Source organism: Eublepharis macularius, chromosome 8 (genome assembly GCF_028583425.1).
Source record: "Eublepharis macularius isolate TG4126 chromosome 8, MPM_Emac_v1.0, whole genome shotgun sequence".
Lineage (NCBI taxonomy): Eukaryota > Metazoa > Chordata > Lepidosauria > Squamata > Eublepharidae > Eublepharis > Eublepharis macularius.
This window is the reverse complement of record NC_072797.1, coordinates 99,131,207-99,155,325: the sequence shown is the minus strand read 5'-3', so window position 1 is coordinate 99,155,325 and position 24,119 is coordinate 99,131,207. Positions and strand designations below refer to the sequence as shown.

General features: G+C 41.9%; 1 protein-coding gene and 1 long non-coding RNA gene across 3 annotated transcripts; one reads left to right on the top strand and one right to left on the bottom strand.

Moving 5' to 3' along the window:
* Window positions 1–432: 432 nt before the first annotated feature.
* On the bottom strand, window positions 433–10,651 carry ZFAND5 (zinc finger AN1-type containing 5). 2 transcript variants are annotated; one of them, XM_054987222.1, is made up of 6 exons: window positions 10,151–10,651; window positions 5,742–5,899; window positions 5,238–5,349; window positions 4,816–4,916; window positions 2,265–2,390; window positions 433–2,067 (listed from the first exon to the last, which is right to left on the bottom strand). In XM_054987222.1, exons 2-6 carry the CDS (start codon window positions 5,890–5,892, stop codon window positions 1,919–1,921), a joined length of 639 nt encoding a protein of 212 aa, XP_054843197.1. In that variant the 5' UTR covers window positions 5,893–5,899; window positions 10,151–10,651; the 3' UTR covers window positions 433–1,918. The 2 variants fall into 2 exon arrangements, with proteins under 2 accessions (XP_054843197.1, XP_054843198.1); XM_054987223.1 differs by lacking the exon at window positions 10,151–10,651 and adding an exon at window positions 7,821–7,928.
* A 134-nt stretch (window positions 10,652–10,785) lies between these two features.
* Window positions 10,786–14,585, top strand: LOC129334708 (uncharacterized). Its single transcript, XR_008597533.1, has 2 exons — window positions 10,786–11,376; window positions 14,386–14,585. It is a non-coding gene; the product is annotated as an uncharacterized LOC129334708 (long non-coding RNA).
* Window positions 14,586–24,119: the final 9,534 nt, after the last annotated feature.

Genomic DNA, 24,119 nt, shown 5'->3' with positions numbered 1-24,119 from the left:
CCAGAGAGATGTGCACCTTTCTCCGGTAGCTATACACAGTGTAAGTTGACTTGCTTCCCTGGTCTACAGAAGCCCATATTCAAATAATTGTTTCAGGCCATCAATAAGTCTGGCCCAGGAATAGCACTCAAGGCAGCAGCTAGTAGAAATTACAAGGGCAATGATTTTTCTTTTCTTTTTTTTAAATGCAGTTATTTACTGGGCTTCCACCTAGTCATTCAGTCGTTTGTTTTTTAGCATTTAGCTTTGCTCATCCAAAATAAATCGTTATCAGTTGATACCTGACAAACCTGCCCTCTCTCCCAAACCCACAGGATTGAACAGCCAAATTGAAAAAATTAGAAACCAAATAAAACCTCATTATTTTCCATCATTTCTCATCCACAGAATAGAACCCAGTTTATCCAGTAAGTCATCACAAAAGGAGCTATATCCCTCTGTACATGATTTTATTATTTACATAATACAATATAGCATAGATGCTGGGTAGCATGATTATGTGCAGTACATAAATATCAACTATCTGTACACATCTGAATATCTAATAACTCAACAGAGGACAAAGTTTAAAGCAAAAACCTGATGCTTTTAATGAAGAAACTAAGACTGAACACTGCAATAGAAGTCAGAAGTAGTGCCTTGTGTATACACAACTATTTACAGATGAAAACAGGCATTACCACTACACTAGTCTAAACTGGATGTTTATATAAAAAACACAAGTTTCATACATCACAAAAAACCTTCCATTATAACACAGAAGTGATATTACCAGACAAGCATCAGTGAAGTATACTGCCTTCTCTAGAGTTGTTATTGTACAATGCTGTAGATAATGCAGCCCATGCAATACACCCAAGAACACTACAGTCCTACACCCAAATACTATTAAAATGATAAAGCAGCCCTCAAGAGTGGTTCCAGGTACCACTTAGTCTACAGCAGCCATATTGGGTATGATTTTTTTTCCATGCAAAATGGTGCAATCTCACTACATCTGAAAACTAAAAATTAAGAGCTAAGATTCTCTTGAACCCAGAAGACATTCAACATAAAGTGTATATGATAAAATTAAATGCTTGAATACATTTGCAACCTAGGTTCATCAGATGCATGTTACTTGACAGAGCTGCTGTAGTTAAGGTTATTCAAAAATCATATGTAGCCTTTTGTTTTGTAAACTGTAAAACAAAGTCTTACAGGTATTGTGCTACACAACTTATTTAGCTAGACACGAGTAAAAAGCAGACAAGTCTTTCATAGTAGGCTAGTTCTTAAAGTTCTGAAAATAAATTTTACTTTGGAAACCAGTTTTACAGATGAACAATTTTCATTATTTCCAAGGATTTCACCCTTCGAAATAGATTTCTTGTGGTCATTTAGTAAGTGACCTTAAACTGCACCCAAACAAGCATTCTCTCATTTAAACAGTGACTCTTCTGCAGCTCAGCTCCAAAAAGTTGTGGAAATTAAAGAGGATGAAGTGTAACTATGGTAAGAGTAGATTCATTTTCCTGGTGCTTTTTTTACTCAAACAGGCATGTAGCACTATCCAAGGATGATATACCTCAATTACATTCCCAAAAGGCAAATCTGCTGCAAACATGCAGATTTTATGCATCTGTTTGGCACATGTGAACTAGACAATTCTGTCCTTTGTGCATGTCTGTTTTCCAGTGCAGGTCTTACTCTTTCAAATCATTTTTGGGGAGGGCATGTATACATATTAAAGGGCTGTATCTATCCAATTCTGCCTGTAACACCCACAACATCCTAAAATATCAATCAATAAGACAGACTAAAGTAAAACTCGGGAGAACATCAAAGGAAAATGGCCATGCACCTGTTCTTTAATGTTTTCCTAGGATATTTTAAAATAAAAACAAAGAAAATCAGTCTTTTCACCAAGTAGGTTAGTTTATATTCTCTGGATTTTTTCAGCCACAACAACTGGGTTCTCTTTCCTGATTTTTGCTGCAGCTTCTGCTTTGTAATCATATGGGCAGTTGTGCTTGTCAGAGTAACGGTGAAGTCCACAAAACAGATTTCCACATCGGCAGTCAAATCCTGTACAAACAAGAGTAGTATCACCATGAAACACGGATGTGAATAGATAATATTTGTTATTCTAGGCAAGCAAGTTAAAACTTCACGAAGAAAATCAGTATTAACATCTCTGATTTCCAAGCATTGAATTTTTTTTATCATACTTAAAAAACATTCACCACCACCAATTTGTGGGTAACAGTGGTTAATACACATACCTGTAAGGCCAACCTTCTTTCTACACATAAAACATCTGTTCTTCTTTGGTTTGGGCATTTCAGGCGTTTTTTCTTCATTCTGAGATGTACTAGGTTGAGTGACTGTAGGGCTGGGTTGAGTTACAACTGTTTAAAAACAAAAAAACCCAAAGTTGATTAGAAGTGTGTTGTGCTGTTTAATTAAAGTCTAGTCAGATACAAATTCCAAGCAAAAACGAGTAGAAGGTTTTGTTCTCCTTTATATATTAAATACTGTTTTACATATGCTAATCTTGAGCCTTAATTCATGCAAAAGCAGGTGAGAAAGTGTATTGGAAAAAACTGTTCTTAAAGAAAACATCAAATGACAACTGCCCCTCCAGCCCTACTCCTTTTATTAACTCTAAACCAGAATTATCCATTTCATGGTTAAAGAGTGTTCTGACTGCATCCTGCAATCACTGATTCCTCCAGGCTTTTCTCTCCATCCAGCATCTATTTCTTACTCTAGGCTATTACTCCACAATGGTATCACAACTCCAGGAAATTTTATTCTCAAAGTTGCAGAAGTAATAGCCATGCATCTCAGGAGGCTAAATTAGTCTCCCCCTGCCTGCTGCACGAACATGGGAGGGAGCAATTTCACCCAATCCCCACTGCAACTTACAAACTGGCATTCAAATATGTCCTGCAGAACCTATAAACAAACATTTCTAAGTTTGGAAATGACTAATTGGGCAAGGAGAAAGTTGAGACGATCAGGAATCCTTGTAGACCTTGAATGGTCCTTGTGCTGGATTCAACCCTATTGACAGCAACATTATACTGCATGACTAGCAAAGCTAGAAGGAAGCCAAGATACTAGTCATTATACTAAACCTTTATAGGGACAAACCCACAACAAACACAGCACTGGTTCCCAGCTATAGACTTCTTATTCTTTCGCAAGAAAAAAGTTTGAGAAAACTGAATGTGAAGGATGCTTGCCTGGCACTTCCTGACTTCATGAAGCAAACTCTACTTATGTTGCCATATGGGGGAGGGGCTGTTTTTGCTACCTTGGATTAATTCTCTCCCCCCCCCCCCAACAGCTGCTGCAACCTCTTTAGATGCTCAAAAGAACCAGAAGTAGGAAGGACCTTCTTAACCCATGTTTTCACCTACTTGTAGCCAGTATGGTATAATGGTTAAGAGCATGGGACTCTAATCTGGAGAACCAGGGTTGATTCCCCACTCCTCCACCTGAAGCCAGCCGGGTGATCTTGGGTCAGCCACAGCTTCTAGGAGCTCTCTCAGCCCCACCCACCTCACATGGTGATTGTTGTTGTGGGGATAATAACGGCATACTTTGTAAACTGCTCTGAGTGGGGTGTTAAGTCATCCTGAAGGGCGGTATATAAATCATGTTATTGTTGTTGTTGTGCATACTTTTCAAGTATGCTGACATACAACCACACGAGAAGCTAGTATGATTTCAAACCTAGTTATAAAGCCATTTTACTAGTACATCTGTGAACTAAGTTACAAAGAAATCTACCCTTTCTTCACTTACAATATTGCCCATTTACTTAGAATAGGTTATATAGATTTTATCAAGCTTCAACAGGCAATACCGTCATTGACTGCTCTAGAACATCAGACGTCATAGTACATAGTAGACGTTGAATCAACAATAGATTTTTATTATTAAAGGTCAAATGACAACTATACTCATTTCTAAGACATCATGCTGCCATGTATTAATATAATACTATTCAGTTATAGATCTTTCAGCCTTCCTTCTACTTGCAGTTGTCAGGAAAAGCCAAGCAATAGATGAAACTCTCTGCAGTACATGATTAAGGCGGCTTTTTGCCTTATACTAATTTGCCTGCACCTAGTATTCAAATTCATCGTTTTTTACAATTAATATGCATGAAATTGGATAAAGGTTTAACTTTTCAAATACTAAAGCAATAAAAAGGTTTATTAAAAACTAAAGAAAGCTTGACAAATCTCATTTGTTCATATAAATACATCAATAGTTATTGCAAATACTTTCAATACAAATGACTAATACTATGCTACACTTGATCTTAGCCAAAAGGCTAATAATACACATTCCAAAAGAAGTTAAATGTTGGGTGCACTGCAAGGTCTTCAGTGGACAGAAATACATCCCAAATCTTCACAAGAACATCAAAAACATCTGAAAATATTCACAATGTAAGAAATGGATTTTAACTATTAACATGTGCAAGATTTTACTCTAGTATGAGTTGAAGACTTGTTATTAGCCACTGAAAGATTTTTCATACTTTTTAAACAAGTGGGTCAATAACATTCAATGCATCCCAACATTCCAACTATTGAATGTACTAATTGATGTGGAAGTGGCTAGTATATGAAAAAGTTCAGAGGAACTTTAAATTTCAGTTGTTAAAATAGATTTGTGATCTTTTAATGCATGATTTTATCTTTCTACTAAAATCCAAAGGAGCAATAAATATTTTTCTCTCCTTGGTTGCCAAAGGTCTAGAGCTGCCAGGTCCCACTGAACTAGCTGTACCTAAATTATTTTTGAAAAGCATACCTGGCTCAGTTGTCTCTGTTTTCGGAGTTACTTTCTCCTCTCTTGAAATGCTCATTTCTGTCATTTGCTGTGTTACAGGCAAGGCGGCAACAGGCACATTTCTGCTTGCATTCAGTGAAATGAGAGCAATTTGTTAGTGCTGTTAGGAAGACTAACAACTTATAAAGCTAAAATTTTAAAACCTTGAGCTTCAGTGAAGTTTGCTGAAGCAAACTATAACATCTAAATGAAAAATGTGGTACTCTTTAAGATATGATTAGAGTAATTCTGCCTTTGCAAAAAGCTCAAAAACATTTTAACTGTTAGCACAGCCAACTCTGGCTGTTATTTCCTTACAAACTAGCTTTAACCTGTACTACTGTCAAATGTTTTCCTAACTAACTCCCAGGCTTACCACAGTACTGTTTTTTCACTTTTTTTACCTTGATTTGTCAGATGTGCTGCCAGCAGCACCTTCACAGTTGTTTAAACTAGTCTCTGCTCTCTGTGCAGATGTAGAGTCTGAGGTAGGGCTGTTGGAACCACTTGATGATCCTGCAGAACACAAATGGAGAATACACAAAAAGAAATGTAAATTTGTAATATACAAATATATTAAGGGTAAGACTAAGAACAAAAATAGTTCAAAACTGGGGAAGGTTAGAACAATGCCTGCATTCACACATGTTTATTTCTCAAACATGACAGTATTTCCAGCCAGCATTTAGAAAAGCATACCCTGCTTTTCTTCCCAACAGGCACTGAAAACTGTTACGTTTCTCCTTTCTTCCATTTTATCCTTTCTTCCATTTTATCCTTACCTATGAGGTAAGTTAGGCTGAGAGAGTCCGTAGCAGAGTGGAAATTCAAACCTGGTTCTTCCAGATCCCAGTTTGGAATTCTAACAACCACAATAGTTATGTTTCATACTTTGCTTTAAGACATACCCATTGGACTGATTCGTCCACTATTTTGCTGTCGCTGAAGATGTTCTTTGTAGCAGACTGAACACATTCCATTAGTTCTAGGATTCCCATAAAATCCACATCCTGTGCTACACAGCATGGGCCCTGGGGTCTGGTTGGTCTCCTGAGCCATCTCTGCACTGAAAAATAAAGAAAAAATGGATTAAGACCTAGAACACGATCAATGATTGTAAATCAAATCCTACAGTATAATATTTTAAGAGTTGTGTTGCATTGCATCACTCTACCTTATTTAAAAAGAGGGTTCCTGCTAGAGATAAGAGACCCTCAAAATATTATCCTGCTTTTAAGTTACCACTGTCTGCCCAAAAACTAGTGGGACCAAGAATTGTGCTTATGTATTCCCCTCATCTAGCCAGTCAAACAATGGTAGGATATAGTGGGCCTGAAGTGAGACAGGTAAGTTAAGTCATTTTCTCAAAACTCACCCACCATGCTTTAAAGACTGAATGAGCATGCCTGCTCTCATACTGTTACAGGGATGGGGTGAGTAAATGGTTTGTGTATTTCAGTGCAGATAAGGTCGACCCAAACTGCTTCCTTTTCTACTAAATCCATCTAGTAATATGCAAGCAGAACATTGCGTTTGCACAAAGTTTTCCCTTAATTATATCAGGAGGAATCATAGGCAGACAATGATGGTAAAAACTCAAGTTTTCATTTTGCCCAGCCTTTATTTTAGGGTGAGATATAATAGGTTACATGGTTCAAGCCACACAGAATATTTTTGCAAGTCTACTCTTGCAAAAGTGTATGGAAATAGTATTTCCATATTACTTATGCTGAAAGTCAGAGATACAGCATGAAAAATATAGAAGCAAAAGCAAACGTATCACCTGAACTTCCCATAGTTACCTATTTTAAGGAAGCTCAAAGATACAGAACAGGCTTCTAAGTCTCTAAGATACTCAGAATTATCATCAGGCTCTACAGTTTAAGGGCTACTTCTAGGCTCCAGAGATGTTTTCAGAGGAGTGAGGTCTACCACTGCGATACTTTCCAACCTGTGCAGGAAATCAGATACTGTCCTAATTAAAAACATCATGTGCTTAAATTCTTCAGTATGCAGAATTAGCTGCTACTTCTATGCAACCAAAACCATTCAGCTCAGAAATGTTAGCAGGAACAGAGCTTCTAAAAGATGTCTGCTTAATGTATTAATTAACAGAAGCTACTCATTTACACTAAGTCAGCAAAACATGCAACTAATAAAGCAAACTGCGTATATTTGGCTGCTTGCAAAGGTACGCCCCCCCCCCAATATGTGGCATGCCCCAAGAGCCAAAGTTTATATAATACTAAACAATTTACCTTCATTCAGTAATTAAATTAAGACTGAAGATAAAGAACTGAATACAGGATTCCAAAGGGCACAATATAATACAGTCCCACACACACAAAAAAAGGCTATGTCCTAAAAACCTACATACATACAGCAAACAACTTTTAAATGGGCATCTTTTCAGCTCAAGGACTTTCCTCTATGCGTAGTCAAATTAGGATCTCCCCAACTACAATATCAACTGAGAATTGATCCAAAAATTACCCTACTTCTACATGATTACAAAGGAGTTTGTACTGGGTACTATGCATATAATGGCTCTCACTATGCATATAATGGCTCTCATGATCCAAAAAGTTTACATGCAGCTCTTTAAAGATATTCTCTCAAGGTGGACATAACAGAAGGTCTGTGTCCTTTTTCCAAAAGTGTAGATGGGCTTCTCCAATAACATTACATTACTACTAGCCCAGCCTTAATAAAAAGCCTCTCTTTTTATTTTTTAAGACTCACAGGTAAACTTAAGCGCAATAAACTAGATTTTTTTAAAAAAAGTTTACAATATGTAAAATTAATTTCAAGAGATTATTTTCAGGTAATTAGAAACAGGGACAGTATTTAACATATGAAACCTGCAGAAATATTCAAGCAGTCACTTTCACTTCTTTAATATTATGCACAATTTACACCATCCAATTTAAAATCCTTGAGCTATTACCACTATCATTATGGGGAAAAATGAATTCCCATGAACGCACCTGAAGCTTTCCTATAATGAATCACATCATTGGTCCATCAAAGTCAGTACTGTCTACTCAGACTGGCAGTGGCTCTCCAGGGTCTTAAGGCTGAGGTCTTTCACACCTTCTACTACCTTATCCTTTTAACTAGAGATGCCAGAGTTTGAACCTTGGACCTTCTCCAAGCAGACACTCTATGACTGCCCCTCCGCAGCTGCAAATAACAGTAGCATGGGAAAGCACAGACTGTATTCCACTTCCTAAGAGAACAAATTCTGCTTTCAAATGGCTCTCATGTGCTTGCTGGAATGGAACTTTAATCTCAAGCAACAAACCTTCCTTTACACCTTCAGATTTCCTACACAACACTAGCTTATAATAACATCACATGTGTTTGCTTGTTTTATTATTTCTCAGAAGCTAAAGTCACATGGGTGAGTGCATTAGCTTCCGCTTGTCACAAGGCTGCAATGTGACAGGCTGAGCTAGAGGCTCAGACACAAAACCTCGTCAACAGGGGCCTCTGAAATCAGCTTCTATTTATATCTCAAATGGCTGCCCAACTTCTGCACAGTCCAAAGAACTGAAGCAGCAGAATACAAACACACGATGACAGGAAAATATAAAAAGTCATCTAGAGGATCACCAATGAAAAGACAAAGCTATGGTTGATATCTATGTAAAATCTATTTGCAACTATTTTTATTTCTCCTCCTTAGTGAGAACAGCAAAAATTAACTGAAGGCCCAGATGGTTGCTGTTCTGCCCCTCCTAAATATATACCGCACATCATATATACTAGATGGTTTCTTCCTAAAATACTTAATTTACTCTCTGCTCTCCTACACATCCAAAAGGAAAGGATGTCTTTGTTTTTACTTCATACCTTGCCTTTATAGAACTGGTCAAACTCCACCAACATAGTACAAAAGTAATGATGGCAGAAAAGGATCATCAGTTCATCACAGTTGTTACAAAATGAACTTAAATGTACAAAAAGCTTCAGCAAGAGACTAACATCACTTCCCTTTCCTTACTAGTTTACCTAAGGCACATTTCACAATCTAATACATGTATGACACACACTCTCTCCATACACAAAAAGTGAAAGAACGGAAGAAAGGACAAACGAAAATCTCAAGTGACTATTAAATCGACATAAAACGATCGTAACTAAACCGAACGGCTGACCTATATACTCATTTACCTAATTATTGTCAGAAGGCAAAAAATTTAAGGCAGCCTAAGTAAGTTAAAATGTGTGAGAACAGAAGACGGTGCGGCAGTTGCTTTTAACGGAAAACTCAAAAGCTTGGGTGTTGGTATGGCAATAAAACAGCAAAAGAAGGCCATTTCGTGGTGGCACAACTGAGAGACCAGCCAAGAGAGAGAAACAAAGGAGAAGGCGCTGCCAACAGCTCAAAGCATGAGGGAAGCGGGAGGGGGTGAGAGGGAGGAAGAAAAAAGCGATCCTTACTAGAGCGCCAAGGACTCGGGGACATAAAAGGCGCTAAGGAAAGAAATCTAGAAAATGGCAGACGGCGATGGTCGGGGCGGGCTCTCCTTGCAATCCTGGTGGGGAGGGGACGAGGAGGGAAAACAGGGAGATGGTCAAAGGAGAGGGGGGGGGCTGCTGGAACCGGTTCCCTCCCCCCCAGCTGGCGAACACAGAGGCACCGAGGCCTCGGGGCCTCGTAAAACAAAACTACTGAGTCATGGCAAGGCCAGCCCAGCTTGGGGAAAGCCGTGCGCCGCCCCCACCTTCGGGTCAACACACCGAAGCGTGCACGCGCCTACAAAAGCCCCCCCCCCCCGACATGTGAGGCGGATGACAAGCAAGCGGGGGAGGAAAGGATCCCACGCGAAGCGGAGGAGAGGGAAGCTCATTGTCTCGCCCCGGCTTTGACTTTCGTCCCACTTTTCTTTTCTTCCTTTTAACGATTTGATTACGCCCCCCCCCTTTAGACGGCCATGAAGCCTCGCCCCCCCCCCAGCAACTGCGGAAAACGGCAATTATCTCCTTCCCCGCCCCGTCAAAATAAATAGACACAAAGCCAAGTCGGCCCAGCGGCCCTTTGTCTTCTCCCTTTCCATGGAAAGGAAGGTGAGGAGGAAACGGGAGCGTCGTCTCTCCACCTACTCGCCCCGAGCTCTTTCCCGGCCCACACAAAACCCGGGGCCCCCGCAGCTCCGACGCCCCAACCAACAAGGGGCCTGCCTCTCCCCACCATTTTTGTGCGGAGGGGGAGATACCACAAAGGACCTCTTCTCTCCCCCCCCCCCCGCCCCGGTCAGAAACTCTGAAGGGAGACGACGCGCGGAGAGCCGAAAACCCGCCGAAGACTCACCTACTCGTTCGGCTTCTTCTTGCAGGAGAAAAACGGGGGGAGGGGTGAAGTTGGAAAGAACAAGGAAGGAAAGGACGAAGGCGCCGCCGCTCTCCCGGCTCTAGCGGGGAGAGAGTCCCGGAGCTGCCGCTGCAGCAGCCGCCGCCGCTTCCTTCCTTCCTTTGTTCCAGCAGCAGCAGCGAGGAGGAGGAGCTGCCACTGCGCGGGGCCAGACGACGGCGCGGGAGGGGGAGGAAGGGGGGAAGCGAAGAGGAAGATGGTTCCTTGCCGCGCGCGGGTGATAATGGCGGCGTCACTGCCGCCACGAGTCTTCGGGGCCTGGTGGAACGAGACGGCCTCTCGCGCACAAACCGCCGTCCGGGTGGACCGCGAGCGCACGCGTCAGCAGCCGAGGCGGCTCTGAGGAAGAGTGGCTGCGCGGCCCAGCAGGGCGGCTTGACCGTGCAGGCGAGCGGGCACGAGCACGCTCGCCCGCTCAGCCCTGATAAGAGTTACTCGCGGCTGGCGGGAAGGGGGAGGGGCAGGAAGAAGGAAGGGCGGCCCAATACGTCATCGTTTGGATCTCCCCTCCCCCCTCGGTGGGAAAGGGAACTCGGCCGAGCCGCGGGACGTGTGCAAGGGCGACGGCGCAAGCGCACGCCTCACAGTCAGCGGGGCCGCCGACGTCACTGTCGCCCTCCCGCCGCGCTTTCTCGCTTTCCTCCCCGCCCAGCTCCAAGGCCAAGGGGGGAGGAGGGCGGGAGCAACAGCCGGCCGGGAGCGCTGAAAACTCGATGCCGTTCGCGGTTGTTCATTTCTCGCTTTTCCCCAGGCAAGAGTGAAGTGGAAGGACCGGAAAGGCGTGCTCTTCAGGCGTGCATGTAGAAGACTCGGCTTTCGAGAAGGCAGGCCCACTAGGGTCTCCTCCATCCAGAAGGCGCTGCCTTTTAGGGCGCCTGCATCTCCTGCGCGCATGTATGCCGAATAAACTCGTTAGCCCTTAAGGAATCACGACCTTCCGCTTTGAATTTGGTTTGGGGTTATTCCATGCGGTGACAGAGTACTGATGTGAAGTCTCAGGGAGCTGGCTGACGCAGTGCCTGCTAACTCTCACGGGAGTTGAACGTGCACAGAAAGCAGCTATTGTGTACATTTACTGAACATTGTGGAGGAACATGCACATATTGGGAGTATGAACACAGGGCTTGTTAATATGCCTAACCAATCTCCGGGACTTGTGGGACAATGTAAGTATCGCTCACACGTTAAGCAACGAACGTGCATAGTCACCAAATGGAGAATACTTTGTCTGTATTCCTTTAAAAATTTTATGTAAGCGCATAATATCAATGTGCCAGTCTGCTCTGTAGAAGGACCTCATGGCGTTGGCCTCAAGCTGTACAATTACGTTCTGTTGATCAAAAACGGAATGTAATGAATAATGGTTACGAAGGATTCATCTTCTGTTTTAAGTACATAGTGTTTTAACTACATCGTGTTTTACAGTGTTTTATTTCCTCTCAGAATTCCCTTGTATTCTTTGCAAATCTGGAGTTAGGAGTAATTTAAATGGGATCAGAAACCATGTGTTGACTTTACTTAAGATTGCTGTTTCTTAACCCCCCTCCCCCTTCTTTTCTAGGCAACGGGCATTTTAAGTCTGTACTTGTGTAAAATAATTTTATTTATGTGATCTGTGTCCTTCACATTTCACTGGGAGAAGAGACAACTCAACTCTGACAAGAAAATCAACCACAAATGAATTAATAAAACCACCATTTTTGATGCCTGAATGTTTAGTTTTTTCATGTTAGCTTGGACATAGTCACCGCACTAAACTCTGATGTTATATTTGATCCATAGAAACAAATGGCTGTTCCACAGTAGAGCTTAGTATAGTACATTTTCAAATTTTTAATACAGGCTTGTGTTTCTTTTTAAAATTTGTCAATTGATAAGTATTTCATCCCAGTAAACTTTAGTTATGGGTTGAGACCTATAGCAGAGTGCTTCCCAGTACCTGCTGATGTTTCCTTTTATCACAAATCCAATTTACAGTATTGCTTTCATCACAAAGCCAAGTCACTCATCAGTAATATCTAAATAAACTGCCATAATCTCAACCAGCAGTATTGTCAGTCTAACTGAGCAGGCATTGACAGAGCCAAGCAGAAGGGTATTTTCTATTTTGGAAACTCTTGCTTGTCCAAATCCACACAAATCACACAGATGTGTAGTGACCAGGAGGCTTACTTCCATCAGATCCACTAAAGGAATGCTTCTACTACAGTGCTGAGTAAGGCATTAGCATAGAGCAACTATCCTCTGCACTTCAAGAAAAAAATATTCCTTATAGACTCCCAGGAAAATCTGAATTCTAGACTGGCCTTTTACATTGAGAAGAAGTCCAGTAGTATCTTAGAGACAGAATTTGTTCCAGCATAAGCTTTCATGAATCATAGCTCCCTTTCTTAGGTATAATGAGTGTTTCTGTCCTAGTGTTTCAGGCTGAAATTGCAAACAATCACTTTCCCCTTAATCTTAACCTTGCAAAATGTGATGCCATCTACAGTCTCAGAAAGAACAGTCATTTATTGTCAAAGTGGATGACAGAGACTGCGGTGGTAATGAAGAAATATGATTACAATCAGGAGGCTGAAACACCAATTTTTACTATTCTGATTCTGCTAAGGAGTGCCATAAGGAGCTTTGCAGATTCTGAAAAAAAAACTTCCAGGGATTTTAGTAGCACTACCAGCTGTGCACACTGGCCAATGGTGTCAGGGAAAGAGCATAAATGTGCAGGCAGTGGGCAGGTGGCAGGAGTGCTTGTGAGCAGGTAAGAGATGCACAGTCTGGTGTGGGGACATGCAGGGGTGTGTGTGGAAAAGGAAACATGATGGTCTGGTAATGGACAGAACAGAGCCCCTGCCCCCCCCCAACATTGGAACTAGTACTGGTCCTACAGTATATAAAAATATATGATAGATAGCAAACAATGTTCCTCAGCATTATCCCCAGGTGCCTCTACTTGACATTAATTGATGTCTGTGCATTCTCTAACATGATATATGGTACCATGTACTAGCAATAGTTTTCTGCCATTACCCAGGACATACTGGGTGGCCTTTATGTAAGGGAAGAAACCAACTCAAATCATACTGAGCATACTTTGAAATTAGTGGGGGAACATTTCAGCCTCCCTGGAATTCAGTAAGAGATTTAAAAGTAGTAGCAAGTCCTTCAGCAGAAAACTTTCGAAGGGAGATTCCAGGGAGAAGCTGCTGAACTTGGAATTCATACGCAGATTTGATAACATCAAACTTAGACTCATAAGGTTAGCATGGTACAAAAAGTAATTGTTCCTTCTTACAGGTTTATGTACATTACTCAGATTTATTCTACTTTACTAGTTCATCAACTCTTAAGAGGTGATCAATATCCACTTTAAGTGGATTATTTATTTTTTTGACTGAATCTTTGCTTTGCAGTGTAATGCAACATGACTATGTCCTTGAAAACTGGGTGTCTTTATAATGCCCACCCAACTCTCACACCCTTCTGCCATTTGTAGCTTTGTTTTGGCTGCAGCAGAATGTCCCTTTGGAATTTCTTCCAATATATTGAGTCTTTTCTTCACCGTAAAAAAAAAATTGTTTTATATTTAAATAGTATTGTAGTGAAGTGTAGCGGTTTTCATGGGAAGGGCCATTATGTGAGACTCTACACTTCAGACTACAAACTCCATTTCCCTTAGTAATGAAGGTCACATGGGACCAAAGATTGACATCTAAGAAAAACTGTCAAACACTATTGTTGACTATTTAGGGGAAGAAAAAGGGAAAATGATCAATAATTAATGGCCCATGATTGTAGAGACCTCCCCACCACCACACACACTTCAATATCTCTAATTTACAGCTATTTCAGAATGGCGATGGCAAGTGCCAGTCAAGACATAGCTGACTTATGGCAGTCCCTGCTGGGATTTTCAAGGCAAGAAACTAACAGAGGTGGTTTGCCATTGGCTGCCTCCACATTGTAACCCTGGTCTTCATTGGTGGTCTCCCATCCAATTACTAACCAAGGCTGGCCCTGTTTAGCTTCCAATATCTGACAAGAGCAGGCTTGCCTAGACTAGACTAGGTCAGGGAATTTCCAGAATACTGAGTGCAAAATCATTTGAATCTAGGTACACAGTTACATTGGCCAAGGGGGCTTTGAATGGAATCCTTGACTACTCTCCTCTATTTTAGGACCGACAAGATCAATGAGAACTAGCAAGAAGGAGCCTTTAACCCTCGGAAGACTTCCATCTTTCAAGGAAGTTGTAGAAAAAATGAATAATAATGTACGTTTTGAGTTACCTAGATATGAAACCTGTTTTTTTTTGTTCTGTGTTTCCCTGTGCCAATCCCCCCTCATCTCAGAATAAACTTTTTCAAATTGAAAACAAGGTCTGTAAAAGGTGTTCTGTTGTCCAGCTATCTTCAGGGCTGAGAGGTAAGGGGAGAGAGGTTCTTGCTTCAAAAGATGAGGGCCATGATCCAATTCTCCCTCTGGGTGATAAGAGTTTTGCTGCTTCTGATTCTCATCTGGGGCTGCCTATTAGGAACATAAAGGGCTAATACCCAATGATGGTAGATTTACACTGGATCAATGGACCTAAGGAAATCGGGCACCATAAGCAGGGAACCTGCAAGGACTCACAGAGGGCATTTCATTTCCTCCCTCCTCTTACAATTTCCTCTTTTTCTCCTACTGGCAGCTTTCATTTCTTTCTCTGCTTCCTTCCCACTCAGCAACCAACATCTCTTTTATCTGCCCCCCCTTCAGCATTATTCATTTACTATTTACTTCATTTATACCTCACCTGTCTCCCTAATGGGGACTCAAAATAGCTTACATTATTCTCTCCTCCTCCATTTTGTCCTCACATTAACCCTGTGAGGTAGATTAGACTCAGACCATTCAGCAAGCTTCTGTAGCAGAGTGGGGATTTGAACCCAGGCCTCTAACTGCCACAAACAATGGCTCTCAGTTTTTCTTAACTTCTGGCAGCCTTTCCCTGAGAACAGTTGGGCCAAGTTGCAAAAGTGGCATGGTAGCAAGTTATTCAGGAGGATTGTGTGATGGCCAGTGCTAGGCTAAGCCACGTGGTACAAATTGTGTGTTGACGGAGTTGTGCCAGGCGAGTTGTCTGATATCAGATTGTAGTCACTGCCACACCTGGGGTAGCTGTGCAAATTGCATGGTAGTAAGTTGCCTGGTGGCTGCTACTGGTCTTGGTCTGGATGAGTCCACTCTCCAGAGCAGGAGGGAGGAGAGCAGGGGTGGCTTGGAAGGCGAGAGTAGCCCTCCCCGTCCTTCTGTCTTTTACTGATAGAAACCAAGGTTTGAAGTCTGGCAGTATTTTTGTGGTTGCTAACAAACCCCACAATGGTTACTGACTTCTCAGGGCATCCATTTCTTAAAAATACAGGAGCTGCTTCTATTATTTTTATTAATTTCAGATTTTTCTGCAAACCTGGCACTTTCCTCAGGTTTCTAGAAAGATCTGTCTCATCTGTTTATTACACCAGTCTCAGGATTTCAGTGTCCACAGATGAGAGGCATGATGGGAAGTAGATGCGTTTATGTAAAAAGCTGCTGCAATTTCTATATGTGAGCACCCAACAGTTGATTTCTTGTCGAAGGCTTTCACAGCCAGAGAACAATGGATGTTGTGGATTTTCCGGGCTGTATAGCCGTGGTCTTGGCATTGTAGTTCCTGACGTTTCGCCAGCAGCTGTGGCTGGCATCTTCAGAGGTGTAGCACCCCAAAGACGAGATCTCTCAGTGTCACAGTGTGGAGAAAATGTTACATCCTCCTCAGGATACAGTGAAGCCTCCCTCCATTAGCATTCCACACCCTGGGAAACTCTTACAGGATGACTCAGCCCAAACCCACCTTCCTGAATAGATACAAATTACCTGCCGATATCTCCACACTGTGACATGGAGAGATCTCTGTCTTTTGGTGCTACACCTCTGAAGATGCCAGCCACAGCTGCTGGCGAAACGTCAGGAACTACAATGCCAAGACCACGGCTATACAGCCCGGAAAATCCACAACAACCATAGTTGATTTCTTATTCCCTCACACAAGGAATTTCTAAAGTAATGAGAATATATTAATGGAAATATTTGAAAGAATGCGTAGCATATTTGTGGTGTGTCGGAGAGGGAACTTTTCAAGAAAATGCTTGTTGTGTTACTTGCTATTTTTTTCCTAGTCACGTAAGAACATTTCTTTCTAGCAGCCCAACCCATCCTGAAGGCTTGGGGCAGTTAAAAATTTGCAGGGCACCTACCTTGATTAGATCTAATCTGATGTTAATCCTACTCCTATTTTATCTCGAGCTGGGAGCGGTCCTCACCTACTCTAAATTGATTAATTTTTCTTTGGTTATTCTTTCAAACTGGTCACTCTTTGTAATATCTCCACTCACACCTTTCTGTTGTTTGTAAATTTAAAGCTATCTGCTATAGATGTAGACTTCATATACATCTCTTGAAGTAAGTTCTGACTGTCAGAAGCTTGCACTAAAATAAACTTTGATAGTTTGTAAAGTGTGACTGGCCTTCTGCTTAATCTTTCCCTTATTATTCTTGCTTCTGTTTTTCCTTCTCTATGCCAATATTTAGTTTTTAAGCTCTTTGGGACTGGGAATTGACCTTTCTCCCCTTATGTTACTCTAAAAACAACAGTAAATAAATATTATTGATAAAGTCAGCAAATAAGATACCTTCATTTCCTGATTTAATTCTGAGTCCCAAAGGTCAGCCCATGAAGAAAGTCTTACAATGCCTCCATAAGGTATTTTGGCTGGGATTTTGATGACCGAGTCCTGACATGGGAAGGGCTTCTATAACTCAGAGGCAACCACTAAAAATGACTGTCTTTTTGCAACCATATGTGTAATTCTGGGATATGCACACCTTTTATAGATATTCCTGATGAACGGAAGTTGCTGAAAATACATTGAAGTCCTTTGAAGTTCTTGTAATAAATAGATACAACATCTTAAGAGTTCTCTCATGTTTTAGAAAAAAAATGCTGCAGCTTTTCTAAAACAAAGTCTGCCAGAATGGACAGAACATTTTGGTTTTGTTCCTACATGAAATTTGGGACGCTGTGTATCCTTACTGGCAAGGTGTGTCATAACAACAGTTTCTGAACAAATAGGGTAAAAAAGGCTCCCATCACTGACACTCTACAATATGATTTACGGCTGTTCTGACTGTGTATGCAGGCTATTTGTATTCTTTTAGCCAGATATTTTGACATGCATAAAATGTTTTAATTGGATATGTTTTGCTGCTTTTCAAAAAGAAAGGAGTTTTCAGCACTGAAAATAGTCTCAAGGAAAGATCATTATTTTTACTGACAATATTTGGAAAATGGTTGTTGGGGGTTTTCCGGGCTGTATTGCCGTGGTCTTGGCATTGTAGTTCCTGACGTTTCGCCAGCAGCTGTGGCTGGCATCTTCAGAGGTGTAGCACCAAAAGACAGAGATCTCTCAGTGTCACAGTGTGGAAAAGATGTAGGTCATTTGTATCTACTCAGGAGGGGTGGGGTTGAGCTGAGTCATCCTGTAAGAGTTTCCCAGGGTGTGGAATGCTAATGGCGGGAGGCTTCACTGAATCCTGAGGAGGTTCTTTTGCATATGGATTGGTGCTTGATGTGCTAATCTTCTCTGCAGGGCTATTGTCGGGTGTGGAGTGTTTTGTTGGCCTGGTGTTTTTCAGAACTGGAGCCCATGCTCTGTTCATTCTTAAGGTTTCTTCTTTCCTGTTGAAGTTTTGCTTATGCTTGTGAATTTCAATGGCTTCCCTGTGCAGTCTGACAAAGTAGTTGGAAGTGTTGTCCAGTATTTTGGTGTCCTGGAATAAGATACTGTGCCCTGTTTGAGTTAGGCTATGTTCAGCCACTGCTGATTTTTCAGGCTGTCCAAGTCTGCAGTGTCTTTCATGTTCTTTTATTCTTGTCTGGATGCTACGCTTTGTGGTCCCGATGTAAACTTGTCCACAGCTGCAGGGTATACGGTATACTCCTGCAGAGGTGAGGGGGTCTCTGCTGTCTTTTGCTGATCGTAGCATCTGTTGTATTTTTCGGGTGGGTCTGAATACTGCTTGAAGGTTATGCTTTTCCATAAGCTTTCCCATCTGATCAGTAATTCCTTTGATATATGGCAAAAACACTTTTCCTGTAGGTGACTGTTTTTCCTTGGTTGTTTGATTCATCCTGGGTTTGATTGCTCTTCGGATTTCATTTCTGGAGTAGCCATTTGCCTGAAGTGCGTGGTTTAGATGATTAATTTCCTCATTGAGAAAGCGCGGCTCACATATCCGTCTTGCACGATCCACTAATGTTTTCATTATGCCTCTTTTCTGTCGGGGGTGGTGATTGGAGTTTTTGTGTAAGTACCGATCAGTGTGAGTTGGTTTCCTGTAGACCTTGTGACCTAACTGAAAGTTTGCTTTGCGGATGACCAAGGTATCCAGGAATGAGAGTTTTCCCTCACTTTCTTTCTCCATTGTGAATTGTATGTTCAGGTGGATGTTGTTGAGATGATTCAAAAACTCCCTCAATTCTTCCTCCCCATGGCTCCAAATGATGAATGTATCATCCACAAACCGGAACCATACACTGGGTTTGTGGGGTGCTGATTCTAGAGCTGTTTTTTCAAAATGTTCCATGTAGAAGTTTGCTATAACTGGGCTGAGTGGGCTCCCCATGGCCACCCCATCCATCTGTTCATAGAATTCGTTGTCCCATTGGAAGTAACTGGTTGTCAGACAATGATGGAATAAGGCTGTTACATCCTCTGGGAAAATCTGATTAATCAGTGCAATAGTGTCTTTTACTGGAACCTTGGTAAACAGGGATACAACATCAAAACTGACAAGTATGTCAGTGGCTGAACATAGCCTAACTCAAACAGGGCACAGTATCTTATTCCAGGACACCAAAATACTGGACAACACTTCCAACTACTTTGTCAGACTGCACAGGGAAGCCATTGAAATTCACAAGCATAAGCAAAACTTCAACAGGAAAGAAGAAACCTTAAGAATGAACAGAGCATGGGCTCCAGTTCTGAAAAACACCAGGCCAACAAAACACTCCACACCCGACAATAGCCCTGCAGAGAAGATTAGCACATCAAGCACCAATCCATATGCAAAAGAACCTCCTCAGGATTCAGTGAAGCCTCCCGCCATTAGCATTCCACACCCTGGGAAACTCTTACAGGATGACTCAGCTCAACCCCACCCCTCCTGAGTAGATACAAATGACCTACATCTTTTCCACACTGTGACACTGAGAGATCTCTGTCTTTTGGTGCTACACCTCTGAAGATGCCAGCCACAGCTGCTGGCGAAACGTCAGGAACTACAATGCCAAGACCACGGCAATACAGCCCGGAAAACCCCCAACAACCATCGTTCTCCGGCCGTGAAAGCCTTCGACAATACATCAATATTTGGAAAACTTGTTCCTTAGCTTTTGTGACTGAAAGATGAAATTCCCAGTCCCTGACCCTGACATTTGGGGGATGTTCTTATTTTTGTTTTGTCTTTGTTTTTGATACATCTGAATTTCAGACAGATGACTGAGGATGCTTTAAGGTACTCTCCTTTGCAAAGGCACACTTACTAAGGAGTGCCATGAGCCAACCAAGGGCACATTTCTTTGCTTCCTACTTTTGCTTCAGCAGTTGAAGAGAGAAGCTCCTGATGCAAGCTTGTTTCTTCAGTACAGAAAACTGATGAAATCCACAAACCAAGTGCCTTTGTCAGCGGGCTCAGGTTTCTCCCACTGCACGAGCATTCCTCTTTTTGGCTCCAAGCCATGATCGAAAAGAGAGGGATTCCTTATTTTGTTCATTCTAAAGCTTGTTATTTCATCAAAAATACACATTGTTTGCAATCTATTGAACATCACTGGAATTTTGGAGTTAGTTGGAAAATCTGTCCCTGTTTCTAGTCTGTCGATTATGGTATTACGTTTTGAACCTAAAAAAAAAAAGTTACAAAAGACACCAGCAGCTTCTAACCAGATAATGAAATCTGAGATTGCCAAATATTAGGACACTGCTTTGTTCTGTGATAAGAGAGATATTTGCAAAACCATGAAAAAGTCTTGCGTAGTTTGTAGCATCGAAGTTCACATATAAATGCTCAAATTACAGTGAGAGGTTTCTTCTGGGCGCCTACAGACAGCTGCCCAGAGCTCAGCTTGAAAGATGATGAGAAGATTAAATTACTGAACCAGAGCAGGCAATTCCCATCTCATACTCGAAAGGGACAGTGAACCCAGAGACGGCTCCCTTTATCTCCCTTTCCGCCATTTACTACATTTGAGATTTCTTTGTTCCTGTATTCTCCACTGGCTTGAAAGCTTCACTGTGTCATTTCACGGCTTTGGCATGTTTTTGACTTTTGTCCTCTATACAAGAATAATAACCCCATCTGCCCGTTATAAAAAGGATAAGAAGCAATAGCTTGACTCCAATATAGGATGATGTTAATGTGGAATATAATACCAAAAGGAAGTGCCGCCTCACACAGGCTGCTTTGATGCTTTAAATTCCATACTGAGCTATTTAATTTGAAATACATTTTGAGTTGGAGTGATATTATTGATCTCTTGAGCAAATACAGTTGTGTGTCATTTTTATTCATTGTTTTAGAAATGTTATCACTCTATCTTGCTGGCTTGAAAAGCCATCTGTGCAAAAAGGAAATGGAAAAGAGATGCTGACAGATTTTTAATAGTTCAAGTTTTAGGGCCTTGCATTTTTTCAAAGGTTCTGAAGTATATACATGATATAGATCATAATTAATAAGTTGAGCTAATACTTTTTTATGTGCTATTGAACAATATTCTGAAATATAACTCCCTTTTAATAGACTGAAGTTCTGGATTAATAAAGAAGGCTGAAACAAGTTGTAAAAAAGGGTAAATAATTTTGGTTAATTAGGTGTTGCCTGTGTTTCATACAATAAATAACTATAGACATAAGAACATGGTCATTGTCCTGGATTTACATATAATGTTAATAATTTACTTTTTTAGATATATTTATATCTGATTTTCTCCTCCATGGGAACAAAAAGTAGCTTACATTATAGTTTACCTCTCCTCCATTTTATCCTCACAACAACAACCTTGTGAAGTAGGTTAGGCTGGGAGAGAGTCACTGGCCCAAGATTACCCAGTGAGCTTCAATGGCAGAATAGGGATTTGAGCCTGGATTGCCTCGATTCTAGTCCAACAGTATATTAATAATAACAATAATTTAGCATTAGAGTGGCTGAATAACATGAGAGTGTTTAAAATGCTCCACATTCATCATCTCTGTAATCTGCATTCATTGCAAGAACACAGTGTCTTGTCAGTAGTCTGATACAAAAAGGAAGTGTGATCTGCTGGCACACACTGATTGAAGATATTTTTAATCCGCTCATTGAAACGACCACTCGGGGTATTTCTAATTACAAAGATGAGGGTGGGGTATGGAGCAGCTATTCTTCACACTTCTGGAAGAAACATCCTAAAATTGTGGCAGGTGGCAGCTGCTAGTCACGAACAGCATTACAAACAGATAAAACCCACGAACAGCCCAACCTGCTGTTCGTGAGCAAGGTGTTCGTGAGGCCCCATCCTAAACAAACAGGTGGTCGTTAAAAGCCTTGTTGCCTTCAGCAGCTGTTAGGCAAGCCAGACAGTCTGGTGCCTGCTGCAATCAATCCCCTTGGCAACCGGAGGGAGGGAGGGACTGAACTCTGTCTGAACTCCTTCAGGCTTTCCTTCTGGCTTTAACCCTTCAAAGTACTTCCAGCAGAGAGTCCCGTTTTGCCACTGTGAAGAGAAAATGACAACAAAGGGAAGGACCCATGGATCATGCTTTTCGCGGGGTGCAATCTCTCTGAAACTTGGGGGTCATCAGAGGACAGTGAGGACTATGTCCCCTGCAAATTTGGTGGGTATTGGACATTGGGAAGGTCATTTTGTAACCCCTCAAAGTAGCTTCCAGCAGACAGTCCAGCTTTTGCCACTGTCAAGAGAAAATGACAGCAAGGTGGGGACACATGGATCATGCCTTTCCTGGGGTGCAATCTCTCTGAAACTGGGGGGGGGGTCTTCAGAGGACAGTGGGGACTAAAGGAGGAGAGCCATGGATAATGCCTTTCCTGGGGTGAAATATCTGAAACTGGGGGGGGGGTCTTCAGAGGGTAGTGACGACTATATCCCCTGCAAATTTGGTGGGTATTGGACATTGGGAAGATTCTCCCGGGTGCGAGAGGGATGGGGAGAATCTCCCCACCTCTCTTGCACTGGGCAGGCAGCCTGGCTGTGCGACAGCTCTCCTGACCCTTTAAACTATCAGCTGGCAGTCAGGGGGAATTCCCCCCCCTGCAGCCTGCCAGCTGATAGTTTAAAGGGATCTTTAAAGGGCCAGGTAAGTGGGTTTGAGGGGAGGGGGGCTAAGGGGTGGTTGGGGTGGGGTGGTTCTGGCCCCCACGAACAATGAACATGTCCGGGAACGGTTCATGTTCATCCATGTTTGTTGTTCGTGGATGGCACCGAACGTCGAACAGGGCGTTCGGGTATTTTTTCCGTTCGTGCCCATCTGCGAGTAAAGCCAAAGGGGAAAATGTATTTATTGACTCTGGTATTATTAGGCCATGTGAGAAATGGCAGTTAAGACCAGTACCTTTAAAATGAACCTTTATTTAGGAAGTCTGTACATAGGCTACAGCCCAGAGAATAGCTTAAATAACTCTGCCCTTTCTGAATTGCTTTTGAATATGGTCAGGGAAGAGTTATGAAGGTCTAATGATGAGGCATACTCCAGCTGCTGGGCACACCTCAAGTAAGCTTTTTGGTCTTTAGACTAGTTGATCATCTAGTCTAACTTCTTGCCCTAAGACACAACACCTTATTTCTAGAGCATTTCCAACAGCTACGTGACCACTTGTTCATTGTGAACACAGTTGTGTTACAGTTAGGATTGCCAAGAGATCTTCTGGAATTACAACTGATCTCCAGACTACAGAGATCAGTTGTCCTGGAGAAAATGGCTTTGGAGGGTGCAGCAGACTCGATGAAATTATACCCTGTTTTGGTCCCTCCCCAGACCCTGCTTTCCCCAGGCCCTACCCCCAAATCTGCAGGAATTTCCCAAACTAAAGTTGGCAACCCAAGTCTGAGTTGAGGAAAGACTAGCACATTCATTCATTTTGCATTTACTGATCTTGTAGACCTAATTTTTCTAATACATGTGCATGTCTATAAAAACAATGCAGGCAGTGGATGAAAGATCCATAAACTGTGGATTCCAGAATAATTATATTAGATTTTTTATTTATTATATTAGATTTTTAGTCTGCCCTCCCCGCCAGGCGGGCTCAGGGTGGAGTACAACATTTCTATTTACAAAAATACAGTTAAAAACAGATAAAACAGTATACAAATAACATTAAAACAACTTTATACAATACAGCTTATCTTCAGATGGCGATGATAAAATACTGCTTTTCAAGCCCTGGCTCATATGTAGGGTGGTGGACAGATCTTTAGTGTGGTCAGTGGGGGCCCAACCTAGCCTCCATCATATGCCTATCTTACAGGCCCACCAAAAGATCATAAATCCTGCTGGGCCCTGGTTTCCTTAGACAGAGAGTTCCACCAGGTTGGTGCCAGGACCGAAAGATAAATATCTTCAATTTTAGTACCTTTCTTACGTTTTGGCACCTATGTAGACACGGTAGCATGTTTGACAGCAGTGAAGATCAGGTTTCAGTCCATAGAAAGTCACACTTTGAAACTTATGGGACAGATCACTCTCGACCTTCTTTGAATGAAGGCAGAGTATACCTTTGACATGTGCAGAATTCTTTCCTCTCCAAGTAACAGCAGTTCACACGTACCTGAAAT

Excerpts from the sequence above, each read along its gene's own strand:
- ZFAND5 (XM_054987222.1), bottom strand. The coding sequence starts at position 5,892 with ATGGCTCAGGAGACCAACCAGACCCCAGGGCCCATGCTGTGTAGCACA. Across the intron at positions 4,917-5,237 it reads AGCACATCTGACAAATCAAG|AAATGTGCCTGTTGCCGCCT; the intron begins GTAAAAAAAGTG and ends GAATGCAAGCAG. Across the intron at positions 2,391-4,815 it reads AACAGAGACAACTGAGCCAG|TTGTAACTCAACCCAGCCCT; the intron begins GTATGCTTTTCA and ends GTTTTTAAACAG.